This window comes from Glycine max, chromosome 6 (assembly GCF_000004515.6).
Source record: "Glycine max cultivar Williams 82 chromosome 6, Glycine_max_v4.0, whole genome shotgun sequence".
Lineage (NCBI taxonomy): Eukaryota > Viridiplantae > Streptophyta > Magnoliopsida > Fabales > Fabaceae > Glycine > Glycine max.
Window position 1 is genome coordinate 14,843,459 of NC_038242.2, and position 20,124 is coordinate 14,863,582.

The 20,124-nt window shown below is 33.2% G+C and overlaps 2 protein-coding genes and 1 pseudogene across 2 annotated transcripts; all 3 read left to right on the top strand.

The window, feature by feature from the left end:
• The first annotated feature begins 1,124 nt into the window (after window positions 1–1,124).
• On the top strand, window positions 1,125–4,108 carry CYP71A10 (cytochrome P450 71A10). The gene is given in 2 exon segments (NM_001248592.1): window positions 1,125–2,045; window positions 3,192–4,108. Coding segments are annotated over 2 exon segments (1,542 nt in total). The 5' UTR covers window positions 1,125–1,127; the 3' UTR covers window positions 3,816–4,108.
• Window positions 4,109–6,596: 2,488 nt separating this feature from the next.
• Window positions 6,597–7,767, top strand: LOC106799012 (cytochrome P450 71A1-like; annotated as a pseudogene).
• A 3,393-nt stretch (window positions 7,768–11,160) lies between these two features.
• LOC100792382 (cytochrome P450 71A1) lies at window positions 11,161–13,800 on the top strand. Its single transcript, XM_003526943.5, has 2 exons — window positions 11,161–12,124; window positions 12,889–13,800. The coding sequence occupies exons 1-2, from the start codon at window positions 11,186–11,188 to the stop codon at window positions 13,507–13,509; spliced, it is 1,560 nt and encodes a 519-aa protein (XP_003526991.1). The 5' UTR covers window positions 11,161–11,185; the 3' UTR covers window positions 13,510–13,800.
• The last annotated feature ends 6,324 nt before the right edge of the window (window positions 13,801–20,124 follow it).

A 20,124-nucleotide genomic window follows, 5' to 3' on the forward strand; every position in this document is an offset into this window, starting at 1 on the left:
TTTTTATTTGTTCTATTTAAATATTTGGTTATATTTTAGTATATATGTATTGAACATTTTGTCACATTTATATACTCTTATATTTTGTTGAGCATTGGTTTATGATATTAGTGATGTTATTCTTAATAAGTGATATTGTTATATCAGGAAAATGATTTAGATGGTGATAAAGATGTAAGAATGCTTTGATGGGAAAGACATTGATATTCTAGATCTCTTGAGTGGAGGTTAATTAAATTCTAAATTGTACATATGATTGTCTTTACCCATTGATTTGTGAAATTCAAGTACACAAGAAATTTAAACAAAAGATATAGGAAGTAATATTTTAAGTTTCAACTTTTAAGTGTATAAATTGTTGGTGGTTCCTTCTATTTCAAATTTCAATAATCTTTCTTTCAATTATATTTTTTAAAAGAAAAAATAAAATATATTTAATTAAAAATTATAATCAACAAAGAGAGTAATTAGAAACTTTTTTATTATTATTATATGACATTTACCTATAGAAAATCGTAGGTACAAGTAAATGACTTTTGCCTACAGTTAGAAATTATAGATATATATTATTATCTTTTACCTACACATTTAAACTTGTAAGTGTTACCTATAGTGATAGTAAAATTTAACGATAGATAAAAATATATCCATAGGTAAAGCCTATGATAATAAATTATTAGTTGTATATCTCCTTAAAATTGATACCTAAAACACGCCTATGACAAAGTTCTATATATATCTATTTAGGAATTTTGGAATTCTAGTGATAGTTTTTTTTTTAAGTACACATCATTTTCCTTGTAGGGGAATTGTCGTTTATATTATTTTAGTTCATAATTTATATTTTAACTAGTTAATTTTTTTTAATTTTTCTGTTATTATTTTAAAAATCAGAGGTTAAATAATAATATTAACTAATGGATGTGTGATTTTAATTTCTTGATTAAAGCATATTTGGTGGATAAATATAGAAAGCACCGGATAGCTTTTGTGTGGTTGTGGGTTTCATGACAGTATGACACTGTGAAACTTTCCATTATATTTTATTTCTGTTTTGTCCGATCTATAGATAGATAACAATAATATTCTACAGTCACGTAAATTCTAAGCGGTGGCCAAAGGAAAAAATGGCTCTACTATCATCAGTCCTAAAGCAATTGCCGCATGAGCTAAGTTCAACCCATTACCTAACAGTTTTCTTCTGCATCTTCCTTATACTTCTTCAGCTAATAAGAAGAAACAAATACAATCTGCCACCATCCCCACCAAAGATACCCATAATCGGCAATCTTCACCAGCTAGGCACACTGCCACACCGCTCCTTTCATGCACTCTCACACAAATATGGCCCTCTCATGATGTTGCAATTGGGTCAAATTCCAACCCTAGTGGTCTCATCAGCTGACGTGGCCAGAGAAATAATCAAAACGCATGATGTTGTTTTCTCCAACCGCCGACAACCTACAGCTGCTAAAATCTTTGGTTATGGATGCAAGGATGTGGCTTTCGTGTACTACGGCGAAGAGTGGAGACAAAAGATAAAGACATGTAAGGTTGAGCTTATGAGTCTGAAGAAGGTGCGGTTGTTTCATTCCATTAGACAAGAAGTTGTTACAGAGTTGGTTGAAGCTATAGGTGAAGCGTGTGGTAGTGAAAGACCATGTGTGAATCTGACTGAGATGCTGATGGCAGCATCGAACGACATTGTGTCTAGATGTGTTCTTGGACGGAAGTGTGATGATGCATGTGGTGGTAGTGGCAGTAGCAGCTTTGCAGCGTTGGGAAGAAAGATTATGAGACTATTATCGGCTTTCAGCGTGGGTGATTTCTTCCCTTCGTTGGGTTGGGTTGACTATCTGACTGGCTTAATTCCAGAGATGAAAACCACGTTTCTCGCAGTAGATGCTTTCCTTGATGAGGTAATTGCAGAACACGAGAGCAGTAACAAGAAGAATGATGACTTCTTGGGGATACTTCTTCAACTTCAAGAATGTGGGAGGCTTGACTTTCAGCTCGACCGAGATAACCTCAAAGCAATCCTAGTGGTTTCCCTCTTTATCTATCCATCCATATCCATCAATTTTTTTATTTATATATTTATCTTTATCTTATCTCTATATGTTTATATTATATATATACACCATGTGTTGTGTTATGTGTGACAGTATAATTAATTAAGAGTTACTTACACTATACTCCATGTGATTTTTCTTAATTACCTTGACCCTCCTTCATTTTTCTCTCCCTACATAATTAAATCCCCCTAAATTTTAAGCTTTTGTACACTAGTACTCCCTTTCTCCTAAATACCCTAAATTTCATTAACAGAGACCAAATACATGACTTTTAATAAAATTATCTCTCCAAAATATCCTCCTCATCTCCTTCCTCTCAACTCAAAAAAGATGTTGAGTTTTATTTTTTTGCAGCAACAGGGTAAAATTTTCGTTCAAGCCACCAATATATTATTGTATTAGATAAATTCATATTAACTAACTCATAGCTAGAACATTCCACACAATATCTTTAGAAAAAGAAACACGTTTTGATAGTCAAATCAATGACCATAAAGTCATGAAAAATTATGCAGCATCAATTTCATTGTTTGCATTTTGACGTAATTTGCAATAGCAAGTACGAGTAAAAATTCCATTTGCACCAAAATCAAACATCCTGACCGTCTTTTACGCATGGATACATTGTTTTGCCTGATGAAATATTCATTTTTTAATTATAAGAAAAATATATATTATTTATAATACAATTTGACACAAGTTGTGCAAATTGGCTTAAAAGAGGCAAACAATACATCTGTTTTGCACCGCCCCCACCTCCATGAACAGTAGGAACAACTGGATACCAATGTATCACAACCCAAACGCTTGACCGAAAGCAATAGAGGCATTAGTGTAAAGCACTAATTGAGAATGCAATATGAGTAAAGCACATGGGGGTATTAGTGTAATTCACTCATTAATTAACCCAAGGGAGGTAAAGGTCAAGCTAAAGTCTAAAATAGGAGGAATGAGAATGCAATGAGTAAAGCACATGGGGGTATTAGTGTAATTCACTCATTAATTAATTAATCTATCATACAACATAGATAATAAATCCATTGCATATCCGGACATGATTACCTAATTGAGAAGATGCATGATTACCTATTTTCAACTTTTGTATATTGATTTCAGGACATGATAATAGGTGGGAGTGACACTACTTCAACAACTCTAGAATGGACTTTTGCGGAGTTCCTTAGAAATCCAAATACCATGAAGAAAGCTCAAGAAGAGGTAAGAAGAGTGGTGGGAATCAATTCCAAAGCAGTACTGGATGAAAATTGTGTGAATCAAATGAACTACTTGAAATGTGTAGTCAAAGAAACTTTGAGATTACATCCACCCCTTCCTCTTTTGATTGCTCGAGAGACATCATCAAGTGTAAAACTAAGAGGGTACGATATTCCCGCAAAAACAATGGTATTTATCAATGCATGGGCGATCCAGAGGGATCCTGAATTATGGGATGATCCTGAAGAATTTATTCCCGAAAGATTTGAAACTAGCCAAGTTGATCTTAATGGACAAGATTTTCAATTAATTCCGTTCGGTATTGGGAGAAGGGGATGCCCTGCAATGTCATTTGGACTTGCTTCAACTGAGTATGTTCTTGCTAATCTTTTGTATTGGTTCAATTGGAATATGTCCGAGTCTGGACGTATATTGATGCACAACATTGACATGAGTGAGACAAATGGACTCACTGTCAGTAAGAAAGTACCACTTCATCTTGAACCAGAACCATATAAAACATGATCATTTCACATTATGCATGTTTGGCAACACCTATAAAGAGTATAGATCTGGAAGTACTTCAATTTAGTAATGGATGTAAAAGCTATACAATAAGAAGTGCTAACAAGCTAGGATATGAGCATTTATGGAGTAACGAGTGAGGTTCCAAAGAGTCTAATTACTCGTCTCTTGAACATTGTTATATTTGTTTTCTTGCAGTTTGTTAATCTTTTGAATAGTTGTTTCACATTTATTTTTGTATGGTTTGTTGGTATGTTGTGGAAGGCGTTAGTAAAAATTTGTGGTGTGTTCTTAAATTCTAGAAAGCCAAATTGTGTGATTGCAATTGAATCTAATTAATGACATTAAAAATAAACCAATTGATATTTCTTTTACCATATTTTACTATTTTATATTATATTGTTTGGATTTTGACAGTTAAACCCACCATTTCATAACCTACGAACATGATATTATGTTTTTTTGAGGGTTAACTTGTCAATCCACCTCTAAACAGAGTGAATGGTATATTGTAATTCATTTTCATTGACAGGTGTTGATGGTAAAAATTTATTTAAAAATTAAAGTATCTTAAATGAGTGATTCTTGACATTAATTCTAATCAACAAATATATTTTATATATGCAAGACAAAACATATTACTTGTGAATTTTTTTCATTTGAACTAGCAACCTTTGTTTTCAACTTAAGGTACAGAGACAAGTTAAGACCTCATGTTCAATTTGAAATTACCTTGCAACTTCCATAAGATACATAGGAGACATCTTTATTTTTTCCTAAGAGGAATATAATCAATACTTTAATTAGAGTACAAGGTGTTAGATTCGATTTATGAAACCAAATCAAATAGCAATCCTTACTGTTAGTTTTGACAAGTATCGAAATTTGCTAATAAAGCATTGAAATTAGAATTTTTTGTTATTACCAACCGATAAAATCGGTGATTAACACCAAAAATCCATATATAGGTAATTCAATTTTACCAGTGGATTTATCACAGAAGAAAACCCAATGAAAATATGCCGATAGGTAATTTTATCAACAAATATTAGGCAAATTTCTCAAACTAGGTTACTTTTAGAAACTAATTCTCAAAAATGGGTTGTTTTGAAACTTTTTTCGGGGGGGTCCGTTTTTGAAGGGGACTCGCCAGTGGGGCTGGCGAGTTGGACACGTGGCGGCGCCTGGTGGACTCGCCAGTGGAGTTGGCGAGTTGTTGTCCACGTGGCAGGTCCCGCCACTCGTACTGGCGAAATGCTTTTTTACGGAAATTTTTTTTTTAACTTCAAACGGGTATAACTTTTGATAAGAATGTCCGTTTGAGGCCCATAATATGTCAAAATGCTCGAAATTGAATGAAGAATCCCTTGGCAAATACCCATAGTGGATCTGGTCAACTCATTTTCCCAAAAAATGCCTCTAAGTAGCTTAAAAATAGGATTTAAGATTAAAAAAATGGGTGGTTGAATCTTAAATCCATTTTTTGGGAAAATGAGTTGACCAAATCCCCTATGGGTATTTGCCAAGGGATTCTTCATTCAATTTCGAGCATTTTGACATATTATGTGCCTCAAACGGACATTCCTATCAAAAGTTATACCCGTTTGAAGTTAAAAATTTTTTTCCCGTAAAAAAGCATTTTGCCAGTACGAGTGGCGGGATCCGCCACGTGGACAACAACTCGCCAACTCCACTGGTGAGTCCCCCAGGCGCCGCCACGTGTCCAACTCGTCAGCCCCACTGGCGAGTCCCCTTCAAAAACGGACCACCCCTAGAAAAAGTTTCAAAACAACCCCTTTTTGAGAATTAGTTTCTAAAAGTAACCTAGTCTGAAAAATTTACCACCAAAATACCAAATTCATGGGAAATTATCCATAAAATAATCTGTTAGTTAGTAATTATATGTACAGACAGATTATCTTGTGGGCAAGTATAGATGAATTATTCCATGGGTAACTTTCCATGAATTTTTCCATGAATAATTTGAAAAATTATCTACAGATTATTATGTCGACACTAATAAAAAAAACTCCTTTTTATAACTTTTAAGGCAATGTTTGTATATTTGGACAATTTTAAATTGGAATGTGCGGTTGTTCCTCACTTCTCTCACTCACTGTCTTCTTGTTGTCCTCTCTTCACCTTCTCCTGGAAATGTCCACCGGAACAGGGAAAACCATCGCACTCCTCTCATTGATCATAAGCTACGTCCTTTCGAAGCCCCATTCCCCGCTCAAGCTCCTCTACTGCACCCGCACCGTCCACGAGATGGAGAAGACGCTCGTCGAGCTTCGATCCATCTTCTCCATGATTACCAGCTTCGCCACCTCGGCCCCGCTGCCAAGATCCTCGCCCTCGGCCTCTCGTCTAGGAAGAATCTATGCGTTAACCCGCGGGTTCTCGCCGCTGAGAATCGTGACTCCGTGGACGCCGATGCCGGAAGCTGATCGCGTCGTGGGTTCGGGTGGTGGCCACGGAGAATCCCAGCGTGCCGACGTGTGAGTTCTTTGTTTTTTCCAGTATTGCGGGATCACTAAAAAGGAACTCCAAATAGATTTATCAAAACAGATAAAAATAAATTTGAAAATATAAGTAATTTCTTGTTAAATAAATAATATAGAAATTGATGAAAATAAAAATAAAAAAATAAATATTAATTAATGAGCAAGTTAACAATGTAACTAATGAAAAATAATTTTTTAATAAAAATATTAATTTTTGTTAAAAAAAATTATTAGATTAAAAAAACCTTTCTTAAAATTTGTTATAGGTCTTTAAATATGTTGGACCGAGCTTGGTGAAGCATGTGCTAGTCAAAGAGAAAGACCATGTGTGAATCTGAGTGAGATGCTGATTGCGGCTTCCAACAACATTGTGTCTAGATGTGTTCTTGGACGGAAGTATGATGATAAAATGGGTTGTGCTCGTAGTAGTAGTTGCAGCTTTGGAGTTCTGGGAAGAAAGGTTATGAGATTATTATCCGCTTTCTGCGTGGGTGATTTCTTCCCTTCGTTATGTTGGGTTGATTCTCTGACTGGCCTAATTCCCTAAATGAAGTCCACTTCTGTTGCAATAGATGCTTCTTTGACGAGGAAGTCATTGTAGAACATGAGAGCAAAAACATGAAAAATGACCACTCCGATGTTAAGGATTTCTTGGGGATACTGCTTCACCTTCAAGAGTGTAGAAGACTTGATTTCAAACTCACCCGAGATAACCTCAAAGGAATCTTAATGGTCTCTCTCTTTCATTCTCTCTCAGTCTATATATGCTACAGGAAAACTGTTTGTGTATTAAAATTGATTCATAGGAAAATGGTGTGTGAATAGTGAATAACAAGCTAATTTGTGTATTAATTTCAGGACATGATAGTAGGCGGAAGTGACACTACTTCAACGAATCTAGAATGGGCTTTTGTGGACCTCTTTAGGAAACCAAATACCATGAACAAAGCTTAAGAAGAGGTAAGAAAAGCCATGGGAATCAATTCAAGATTAGTGGATGAAAAATGTGTGAATCAAATGAACTACTTAAAATGTGTAATCAAAGAAACAATGAGATTACATACACTTATTCCTCTTTTGATTGCTCGAGAGACAACATCCAATGTGAAACTAAGATTATGATATTCCTGCCAAAACAAGGATATTTATCAATGCATGGGCTATCCTAAATTATGGGGCAACCTGAAGAGTTTATTCTTGAAAGATTTGAAATTAGTCAAGTTGATCTTAATGGATAAGATTTTCAATTAATCCTGTTTGGTGGCGGGAGAAGGGCATGTCCCGCAAACTACTATAAAAAAGCGTTTCTAAGACGGTGGAAAACAGGATACAACAACGGTGGACGACCGTCGTTATATCCAACGTTGTGGAAAGTAAAACTTTTCAATGACGAATCAAAATCCAACGTCTTAGAAAGGGATATACTTTCAAAGACGATGTTTACGTAAGCACCGTTTTTGAAATTACGCAAACAAAGACGGTGCTTACGTAAATCAAAGACGGTGCTTTTGTAAGCACCATCTTTGAAATTGCATAATTTCATTTGAGCTTGCTTCAACTAAATGTGTTCTTGCAAATCTTTTTATCGGTTCAATTGGAAGATGCCCAAGTCTTGCGTAATGATGCACAACATTAACATGATCGAGTGAAATGAATGGATTCTCTGTCAGTTAAAAAGTACCATTTCATTTTAAATAAGAATCATATATAACATGATGGTGTGCATCTCTTGAATATTGCCATATTTTTAAAAGGGTTTGAATATTTTCATTAATTTTTATTCCATTAAAATTAATTTGTTTGTCTCATAAATTTGTTGTGCATTTTCATTTTCTTATAATTTGTTGTCTTGTGGAATATATTAATAAAATCTAGTGGTGCATACGTATATTCTAGAAAATCATATCATTGTGTGATTGCAATTGGAAGAAAAATTTTATTTTAGAAAAAATAAATTGAGAGGACTTGAATCTCCTAAAATCATCTCATGTATGACAAAATTCTGATTTTGTAATTAAAAAAAAAACACTGATTATATATACAAAGATTATTCCATGAACTTTGAATCTTTTACCCCTTCAAAAAGATCTTTCTTTTTGTCCCCCCACCACCCTTGGAGATAGGGATGCCTAAACTGTTTTTCTTTTCATTAGACATGACAAAAAAATCTGTACTTGTGGGTATCCGTCCGAATCCATCTCGACTTTGACAGATAATACCTGAGTTGATCGGGTACAGGTTCGGGTTCGGGTTTTTCCCGATAACCAAAAGTCGGGTACGGGTACAAGTATCAGATTACTATATCCGTCTCGACCCCGAACCCGGACTTGCCGCACCACTTAAATTTTTTAGAATTTTTGCATAATTTAATCAAAAAGCCTAGAATTTTTATTACATGTTAACCTTATTTTAGAATTTTTACATAATTTAATATTATTTTCTTAACGATTTTTGTAGACACATGCGCTATAATAAATTTATTGACATATAAGTAGTTAAAAATAAATGTTCACATGCGCTATAATAAATTTATTGACATATAAGTAGTTAAAAATAAATGTTTAACAATCAATTTATTTTTTCTAAAATCAAATTTTTAATATTTTCTTTTAAAAAAATATTTTTCTAATTTGAATCAGGTACGAGACGGGCCGGTGATACCCGATACCTGACGAGTATGAGGATGAGATAATAAATTTTAATTTGTCCGATATCGGGTACAGGTATGGGGACATGTTGAAGAGTCGGAATCGGGAAGACAATACCCGTCCCCGTCCGATCGCATTGTCATGTCTACTTTTCATCTCTCATTTATTTTCGAAGATATCTTATTATGATTTGGAAATAATATATTTCAGTTATAATTATTTATTATCAACTTGATTGTTTTGTAAGATAAATAAATTTATCAAGAATGAATTTATATGAGTTTAAAATATCAATATAACATTTATTAAAGATATGATCAAGGAAAGAATTGTTTGAGTAGTGGGATATGTAAAATTTAGAAGTCTAAGTTTTTATTTGTTTGACTACACTCTTTTTATTGTAGAACTTTTAATGGAATAAATTTTATAGAATAATTGATAACATGACAACAAAAGAGACTTAGCCTTGTTATTTATTAACTCTAAATACCTTCCATTATGGATCATAGATCCGTGGTTAGACTCACTAATAAGAATTAGGTGTCTAAAGTCATGACTCGTATACAATTAATTACATTATTAATTGATTTAAAATATCATCAAATAAATCATAATATTAACCTATTTTTTAACAAAAAAATATTATAATCACAAGAATATATATATGAAAAATTCACCTATCTAATTATATATTTTAGATCAGGGGTCACTTTCCGTTGCTGAGCTTAAATAGTACAAGTGGGGTCATGTCTACGTGCCAAGAATGCGGAAAAATGAAATAAAGAATATATAATGTAATTGTCAATTCTTGTAAGCAACAACTACAACTTGCAATTTAGTCAAATAAACAAAAGATTGAAAGAAAAAACAATACAACAATCATTACATTTTATTTGACACGTGTGTAATGCAGGGATATGTAAATTATTTGTACTATATGGGGATTTTATATTGAAAAATATAAAAAAAAAATAGAAACGAAAAAAGTGAAAGAATTCTAAAGAACTTAAGCCAAAAATGAATTAAAAAAAAAACTCATATTGAAACTATTAAAACAATAAGTATTTTAAAAGATTCTAAATTTAAAATAAAATAGAAATTTTATATTAATTCATATTTTTTTATGTAAATGTTTGTGTGCCGTGGTTACAATTAATCCACCATCGTGGCATTAATTCGATTAATTTATTTCAAGGTTGACCGACAGCAAAGTGGCGACGCCGTGCCGGAGTTGAGCATGCGGCCGTGAAGATGTAATTGCCTCCACCACTTCATTATATATTTCTTCCACAGACTCGATCTTTATCTCGCACGATCTTCATTCTGAGACCATTACAATTGTTCATCTTTCCTTTTGCTCCTTTCCACACGTGCTTGGTGCAATATCCATTCTCTCACCTACACCTTCAACAACCCGCTATTTTATTCATAATAGAAGAGGCAACAGCGTAATTCGAGAAGGTACAACGCAGGAACGTCCATGAACGTGGTGCAACATAACAGAAGTTGCGGTTAAGTTTTTTTATTTAATTAAAACAATTTACGTGATGTGATAAAATAGCTAAAAAAATGTGATTGATTTTTCTCTGTAAAACAGTTTTCCACTTAAACAAAACAATAATTAGTTATTAAAGAATAATATCTTTTCATACAATAATATTAAATTAAATCTTTATAATAATGCACAATGAGTGGAGACAAAAACTTGAAAAAATAGAATATTTTGGTATCACAATCCGATGACCCAAATGACCGAAGCAATAAACTAATCAGACTGATTTTGATTCAGATTGACCGAAATCTTTTTTAAAAAACCTAAACAAAACCAATCAAACAAGATATTATTGATTCGATTTTAATTTTACTCTGAATGAGAATCAATCTAACTCATCAACACCCATTAAAAAAAAAGAACAAAAAAATATATAACAAAATAACTAACTCTCTTTTATAAGGAACACAAATTATTAACAATAACAAAGGAGAGTGTTAGTAACATTCATGCTCTTCTTAACACACTTTACTATTAATTAGAATTTATTAAAAATTATAAAAGACTAATTAAATAATATGTGAAACATGTAATTTTTAATAGTCAAACTTAATTAGCACATGATGCCCAAAAGCTGGCCATGAAAAGGAATTAAAATAATTAACTTGAGAAAAACAAATTGTTACATAAATATAAGACAAGAGTACTAACCACTCCAAAGTAAAAATGGCTTTTCTATCATCAGTTCTTAAGCAATTGGCGTATGAACCAAGTTCAACCCATTACCTTACAGCTTTCTTCTGCTTCGTAAGCCTCCTGCTTATGCTTAAGCTAACAAGAAGAAACAAGTCCAATTTTCCTCCATCACCACCAAAGTTACCAATAATTGGCAATCTTCATCAGCTAGGCACACTGCCACACCGCTCCTTCCAAGCACTCTCTCGCAAGTATGGCCCTCTAATGATGCTGCAATTAGGCCAAACTCCAACCCTAGTGGTCTCATCAGCTGACGTGGCCAGAGAAATAATCAAGACGCATGATGTTGTTTTCTCCAACCGACCACAACCTACGGCTGCTAAAATCTTTCTCTATAATTGCAAGGATGTTGGTTTTGCGCCCTACGGCGAAGAGTGGAGACAGACGAAGAAGACATGTGTGGTTGAGCTTCTGAGCCAGAGAAAGGTGCGGTCGTTTCGTTCTATCCGAGAAGAGGTTGTTTCGGAGTTGGTTGAAGCTGTACGTGAAGCATGTGGTGGTAGTGAAAGAGAAAATCGACCATGTGTGAATCTGAGTGAGATGCTGATTGCAGCTTCCAACAACATTGTTTCAAGATGTGTAATTGGACGGAAGTGTGATGCTACAGTGGGTGATAGCGTGAATTGCAGCTTTGGAGAACTGGGAAGAAAGATTATGAGACTATTCTCGGCTTTCTGCGTCGGTGATTTCTTCCCTTCGTTGGGTTGGGTTGACTATCTGACTGGCCTTATTCCGGAAATGAAGGCCACGTTTCTTGCAGTTGATGCTTTCCTTGACGAGGTAATTGCAGAACGCGAGAGCAGTAACAGGAAGAATGATCACTCTTTCATGGGAATTCTCCTTCAACTTCAAGAGTGTGGGAGGCTTGACTTTCAGCTCAGCCGAGATAACCTCAAAGCAATCCTAATGGTTTTCCTCTTTATCTATCTACCTATCTATATTATGCACCGGAAATAAATACTAATAACATAATTTTTTTTTAAATTTTTAACCACTATAATTACAGCCTTCACCTTTTCCGTGAGATCTTGAGATATTTTTATAAAATTTTAGTTCTTTAAATTAATTATAAGACTAATTGTTCATTTGAAATTTAATTATATTTGAAGTTTATCACCCTTTTCAAGAATATATTCTATAAAAATCAAACCCAATTAGGTTCTCCCCCATAAATTAAAATTGGTAAAAAAGTATTTAATGATGTATTCACTATTTTGTTATTTTTAATAAATTTAAAGAGTTTAATAATGATATGCTGACAATATAAGTTATTAATATAATTTTTGAAGTTATTATTATAAAAATCAATAGATTAATTATATATGATAAATTGTAATTAGATGATTTTGTAAAATCATTTATAATATAAATACATAATCTATTTGTTTAAATTTTTTAATTAATGATTAAGGTATTGAAAATTCTATTAAAAAGAAATCAAAATTTATTTATATGGCAAAAAATGATAACTTAAAATTCGGACTTTTTTTACACAAGTCAACAACGTAAATAATTGGGTATCATCGTGTATTATGTGGTATATGATATATTATTTAATAAGTCTATTATTCAACACAAATAATAAGTTAGTTGCATATCAATCACGTGTATAGAATTAATTTATAAACTAAAGGTGCATGGATACCTAACTTTAACTAGTATATTAATTTCAGGACATGATAATAGGTGGGAGCGACACCACTTCAACAACTCTAGAATGGGCTTTTGCAGAGCTCCTTAGGAAGCCAAATACTATGAAGAAAGCTCAAGAAGAGATAAGAAGAGTGGTGGGAATCAATTCTAGAGTAGTATTAGATGAAAATTGTGTGAATCAAATGAACTACTTGAAATGTGTAGTCAAAGAAACTTTGAGATTACATTCACCTGTTCCTCTTTTGGTTGCTCGAGAGACATCATCAAGTGTAAAACTAAGAGGGTACGATATTCCCGCCAAAACAATGGTATTTATCAATGCATGGGCAATCCAGAGGGATCCTGAATTATGGGATGATCCTGAAGAATTTATTCCTGAAAGATTTGAAACTAGCCAAATTGATCTTAATGGACAAGATTTTCAATTAATTCCATTTGGTAGTGGGAGAAGGGGATGTCCTGCTATGTCATTTGGGCTTGCTTCAACTGAGTATGTTCTTGCTAATCTTTTGTATTGGTTCAATTGGAATATGTCCGAGTCTGGTATGTTGATGCACAACATTGACATGAATGAGACCAATGGACTCACTGTCTCCAAAAAAATACCACTTCATCTTGAACCAGAACCACATATACCCTGATCATGTCACAATTTGCATGTTTTGAAATACCTCTAAAAAGTATATAAGTACTTCAATTTAGTATTGGATGTACGTAAAAGCTATACAACCTGGAGTGTTAACAAGCTAGGATGTGTGTTTATGGAGTAATGAGTGAGGTTCCAAACAAGTTAATTATTCGTCTCAATATATTGTTATTTTCGTTCTCTTGTAATTAGTTTGTCTTTTGAATATGCTGTTTCACTTTCATTTTTGTGTATAATTTGTTGAGCTGTGGCAGATATTAATAAAATTTTGAAGCGTGTTCTCAAATTCTAGAAAAGCATCATTGTGTGGTTGCAATTATACACAATTTTAAGAAGCTGAGTATTTCTTGTAACTCATTTTTTTTGTATGTTTTGTTTATTTTCCCTTAATATAATCCATACAAATATTTAGATCCCTAAAATCTAGATCAGGAAGAATTTCATTCTTTATTAATCTTTTCTCTAAAAATGTGACCTAAACATTTATGCCACAAGAAAACAGATCGTTTATTCACTAAACTATATTTAGTGTCAGCATTATGATGCATAGTTAAAACAATTTCAACATACCAACCATCTAATTTCAATTTATATAAACCATCGCAAAGAACATCGATACCAATGAAATGATTATGCTTAAATAAACTGAAACATTCATTACCAAAATTAAAAGAGTATCTAGTAATATCGGGTTTAGATAATGAAACTAAATTTTTAGATAAATTAGGTACATAAAGAGTTTCTAGTAAATCTAAATGATTTCTATTGTCGAGTTTTAAATGATAAGTTCTGACTGCTTTCACTGGAGCTTTCACTCTATTCTCCATGAAGATGAACTTCTCATTTGGACTTATAGTTTGGATTGTAAGGAATCTCTGCATAATATTAGAAACATGAGTCATACATCCATAATCAATCCACCATGTATTATAAGGAACTTCAGTTAAGTTTGATTCAAAACATACATGAGCATTAAACTCACCTTTCTTTTCAAACCAAGACTTACGCTTTGGGTAATCCTTATGGAAGTGTCCAGATTTCCCATATAAATGATAATTATTGCCCTTTGATACCTTCTTCTGGATTTGTAAAGAGTCCTTTTGCCTTTATCGTGCTTCTTTATTAATTTTTTTCTAGCTCCTTCACTACTACAAAAGTAGTTTTTTAAGACGCGACATCTACGACAGTTCTGAAGAACCATTTTAGTATAAGGCACGGTGATATTTTTGTAATTAGGGGGAGAAATTCTGTTTTTTAAGTCGCACATTCTAAGGCGGTTACAAATAACCGTCTTAAAATGTTACCTTAATGTAAGACAACGACGATCATACGATAAACCAGTCTTTGTTCCTCACCGGCTTGGCCCATACACGCTTCGAGACCTTTGGAATTAAACTCTTGAACCAAACACTTATGTAGCTCCACCATTGTTGTGCCCTAGGTCTAACCCCTCTCTCCCTGAAGCTCTGTTGCGTCAAACATCGAGGTCTCTCCCTAGGTCTCCCTCAAACCTCGCTCTCCCTCAAACCCATCTCTCCCTATCTTAAACACCATACACCTGAAACTCCCTCGAAACCTCGCTCTCTCGACAACGTCCATTGTGTGCAGTGGAGCTCGTGCCGTGAGTATGCATAGTGAGGTCGCCCGTGCCGTGACCTGTGTGGCATCTCCAAGAAGTGTAGTTGCTGTGACTCGTTTGCCCGTGGTCTTTGCGCCTTAGGTCATTGTACCGGTAAGTTTATGAATCTCCTAGCCTGTAACATGCTATGATGAAATGTTAAGTGTTTTTGCTTTGAATCTAGAAATTAACTTCGATTGGTGGGTTGGTTCCACTTAATAGTTAGGGCTCAGGGGTTGTGTATGTCTTGTAGAAGGTGGTTCCACTTAATAGTTAGGGCTCAAGGGTTGCTATGGCTTTGTTTTAGGAGCAATAAAGGAAGTGGAGCCACCTTGAAAAGTTAGTGTATTTGTATTACATAAGTCAGTGACAAATGAATCACTTAGCAAAAAAAGAACATCGAACATTGTTAAATATTTGAATATGTAGTTTGATCATATGTAAGTTTACATCGCTAGAGGAATGTTTCTAATTAAGTTGAGAATAAAAAAATACTTATATATACCTTTTCATTCTCTGCTTGATGAAAGGAGGAATTCCAGAATTGGTGTTAGGGGAGAAAAATTGAAGGGTCTCACCCACAAGGGGGAAACCCGCCGGCCCATTGAACCTGGAGGGAGTTTGCCATTGCAACTAGGATTTCTCCATCTATAAACCCAATGTGTTATGCCTATAATAACCAATGCTAACAAAGAAAATAATTAAAAAATAGCCAGGCCCATGACATGAAACAAAAAATTGCTGGATTTTCCATGGAAATAATTAAAAAGCTAAACCTACATGCATGCTGCTGAGGCTGTCATGATGGTGCACCTTATGTATAGATTGAAGCATTGCTAATTATCAACATTTTATGATATTCCTTTCCATTAAGATTGTAATAAACCTCCCTCCTCAGCTACCTGGTTCTCCTATGTTTACTAAAAGTAATTGTATCAAGCCTAAGCTTTTGTTACTTTTGGGAAAACAAATTAATTGCATAAGGAAAAGAGAGTTGTATTAATTGTAAGATAGGTAGCTTCTCTTTGGTGATAGGTTGTTAGCTAGCTAGGAGCTCATGCAGCCATGCTCACGAGAGTAGAATATCTATAATTATTTGAACAACATCAGTGGAAAATTCAAATTTGACCAACAATAGAGTAACTGTGTAGTACCAGTGACTAAACATTATTAATAGAGCAGAGCAGCGCATGAATATTGCCTATGAACACATTATCACCACTCCATTCGATTACAATAATGAGCCTTCTGTCCATGTTCCTATTGTAGGTAGCCATTTTATTTTATCACTGAGCCGCAACTTCTACTTGTAGGGCTGGAAGAGAGGTCATCTGATGTAGTATGAAAGAAGTTGGCCGTTAGAGCATGGTAATTCCACTCACATAATTAAAATAAAACTTAATTTCAAGTCACTCACAAGACTGACGTACTGTTTATACTACTGAATGCATAGTGATATCCTATTTAACTTGACGATTTTATTGTCTGGTTTCATAAAAATATATAATCTAAAAAAAGACTGACCTTTTTTTATCAAATTAATTATCTGCGCATTAAATAAAGCTCTCTCTTTTTGCTTTTTTATTATTATTTTTTTGTTTGTCTTTCTAGTCAAGATTATAGCTCTTTAGCAATTGTATATACAAGCAAGTGTAATCATACAATAAAAACAGAATGGCTCCCCCCTGCCCCAAATTATGGAAATATGAGAGGAATAGAGTGAGAAAGATAGCGAGAGATTTTATGATTTGCATTGAGGTGGGCCCTTAGAGAGGTCGATTATTATAGCATCATAGGAACGTTTGTCCTTAATGCATGGCACAAGTGCTAGAGAGTCAGCTAGTGGTGAAACCGATGCACATCAAGTGGACTTTTGAATCCCCGATAATAACACGGATTGATGGAACCAAAGCATGATTTGTTAGTGACATAATAATAAAATCCCATCAACATAATATACTAGTACTGTATTAAGTAGTAATTAATAAGGCATAGGGTCCATATATGGTAATCCAAAATCATGTAAGAAGAACTGCCAAGTTACACTTCCCGAATTCACACGTTTGGGAGGCTCCATCCTGATCAGTATCACATTCAAAAATCCTTGACAATTTAGAAATTAACAATTGAAATCTTTGTTTTTTTATTTATAATTATTTGGCCAATTCCTCCAACTTGTGATTGCTTCCCAAAATCATAGAGATAAGACCATATAGGTCGACATCCCAAACAATTTCTCTATAATTGAGATTTATCTCCTACCGCATGAGCAAATTAATTCAATGTGAAGGGGGTTTAGAGACCATTGCCACTCAATGAATGAATGCTTTAAGTCATGGATCCATTAATTTTAATTGTTTTTCACTCTGGATCTTCACTATACTAATTTTTCAAACCTTTCAAAGTGCTCCACTGAGTTTTGGCTTGTTTTTCCTTCCATGAAGATGATGCCCTGTGCCTCTTAGTAGTTCCATTATTAAAATGATTTTGCCATATCCCCGAACATAGCTTTATTGCTTGTCCATATATGCATATATTAATCTTTCTTGCTTGCTTCTTATATATATATATATATATATATAATACATAATAGTCTCTCTATGCTCCAACAAAAAAATAAATGATATTAACCTACTAATAATGGATTAGTCATTAGTTTGGTGATACATATTTACTTGAGTTGTGCTATTTCGTGCCAATAGTTTGCTACGAAAGAACGAATTTGTCACTAATCACCAAATAAGAAAAGATACACAAAATGACGAATAATGCATAGGGAAAGTAAATAATCTCCATCTATAAAACCAATGTGTTATGCCTATAATAACCAATGCTCCAAGACAAAGATATAGTATTGCCTTATTTAGTTATTGGAGTGTCGGCAATTGATTTGGTTATCGGAGTGCCCGAAGTCATGACTAGGCTCTAGCATCGTGATATTTTTCTGTATCATTATCAACTAAGGATAAGTCTTGATTGTTGACACAACGATATATTATAGCCTTATTACAATAAAAAGGGATGTTGGCAACCAAATTTTTAAACTGAGTTGACTTTATCAAAATTAAACCTAATCCGTGTTTATTACAAGCTAAATAAGTTGGCCCCTCGAAATACTTTAATTAACAACCTCCTTTCTAATCACTTAATGGGGAAAAGGAAATGTACACACAAGTCTAAGTTGCAAGCAAAAGTCTAATATTCAACCTTCAGTGTTTTTTGTTGTTGTTGTTGTTTTTTTTCTCTCTTATAACGGCGGCAACAAATTTTGAAACTGAGACATTTTTTCTAGACTCATTCTTTGCCTCCTCGATCATAGTGGAAAGACAAGTCGTCTTCTCTCCCATCCCCACTGCACTGTTATCAGCGTATAGAAAATCAAACCACTTTCCAATTCTATTATTCATTTTTCCTGCAATTCTCTTTCTTCATTGGAACCCGTTGAGCACTAGCAATGTTACTCAGAACCAACACAACTTGAGAAAGAATGTGGAGAAGTGCCGATATGTGTATATTGAATAAACCACAATTTGGTCTCTTACAGGTTGTTACATTAATGTCTGAAACTAAGAAAATTTTAAATGAGTCATTGAATTTATTAATTATTTAATTTTTTTATTGTAAGAAATGAATTCACGTATAAAAAATTAAATATTTACAATTTAGCAAGTTACAATTCATACATGTTATTCAACCAACTACATCCCACGATATTATTTTATGAATTTAATTGAAATGAGGAACGAATTTAAGGGGGGCAAACATAGACTTCAGCCCCCCTCCCTGCTTCCAAAACCAATAAATATAGTATTATATAATTTATATTAATATTACAATATAATATGCAGTATAATTAAGTGTAATATCTATTATAGTAGCATGTACAGGGACTCACCGGACAGTACTTAACGTGCAGATTTGTGACTCCTCTTTCTCAAAATAATATATATATATATATATATATATATATATATATATATATATATATATATCTATTAAAATATTGTATAATGCAAGAGAAACTAACACATGATATGTTACTTTTGTTTGCTCCTCCTTGCTTTGTTGTTTCTTTACCGTAACATTTCAAAGCTTTGAAACTTTTTTTTCCCCGTTTTAGATTTCACATTACATTTATCAAAAAAAAATAAAAATCATTCTTAGATATATAGTTAGATTTTGGCTTAATCTGTCCAAGCTTAGTAGTATCCGATGGCCATTTAATTTCTGGTATCTACCATTATTCATTACTATTTGTTGTAATCTATGTGCGTTTATCTTTATCCAGAGAATAACAAGATACTGTAATTTTATTTCTCCAGTATCTTTTTAGAGACTAATTACATTTATTAAGATGATATTAGTTTATAAATTATTATAGATTTGTTTTATATTCAGAATAATATATTGATGATTTTTTGTTATACGATCTTGTGCTCTTGTAGATGATTTTGTTTAGTGTTTAAACTTGCAAACCTTAGTTTGAAAATTAGTTAGTGCTTGTTTATATGGTATTTAATTTAAACATGTTTTAAGTATTTTTAAAATTTAATTAATATTTTTTTCAGTCCCTTATGATTAACTTCTGATCCGTTCCTGAATGAAATATATATTATAAATATTTTATACTGTTATTTAATTATATTGTTATATGTGATAAAATTATTGAATTTTATAATAATTACTATAAAACTTGTATCTAAAGTAATTTTTAATTATTTCATCTAAGCTTCTAAACTTAATCACTTACTATTATTTAAATCACTAAACATGTGTTAATATTATCACTGGACTAATAATATGATTGACAAATTGCCCTTTCACGGACTTATTCAAGTTTCTTTAGTTTCAATAACTAATGTGACATTATACACTTTCAAGAAGCACTGACGGATGTACGCACAACTGTATGAGGACAATTGCCTCTACAAGCAAATTTTTTTTTACTTAGACATCTGTAATAAAAAAAAAAAAAATTAAGTGTTGCCCCAC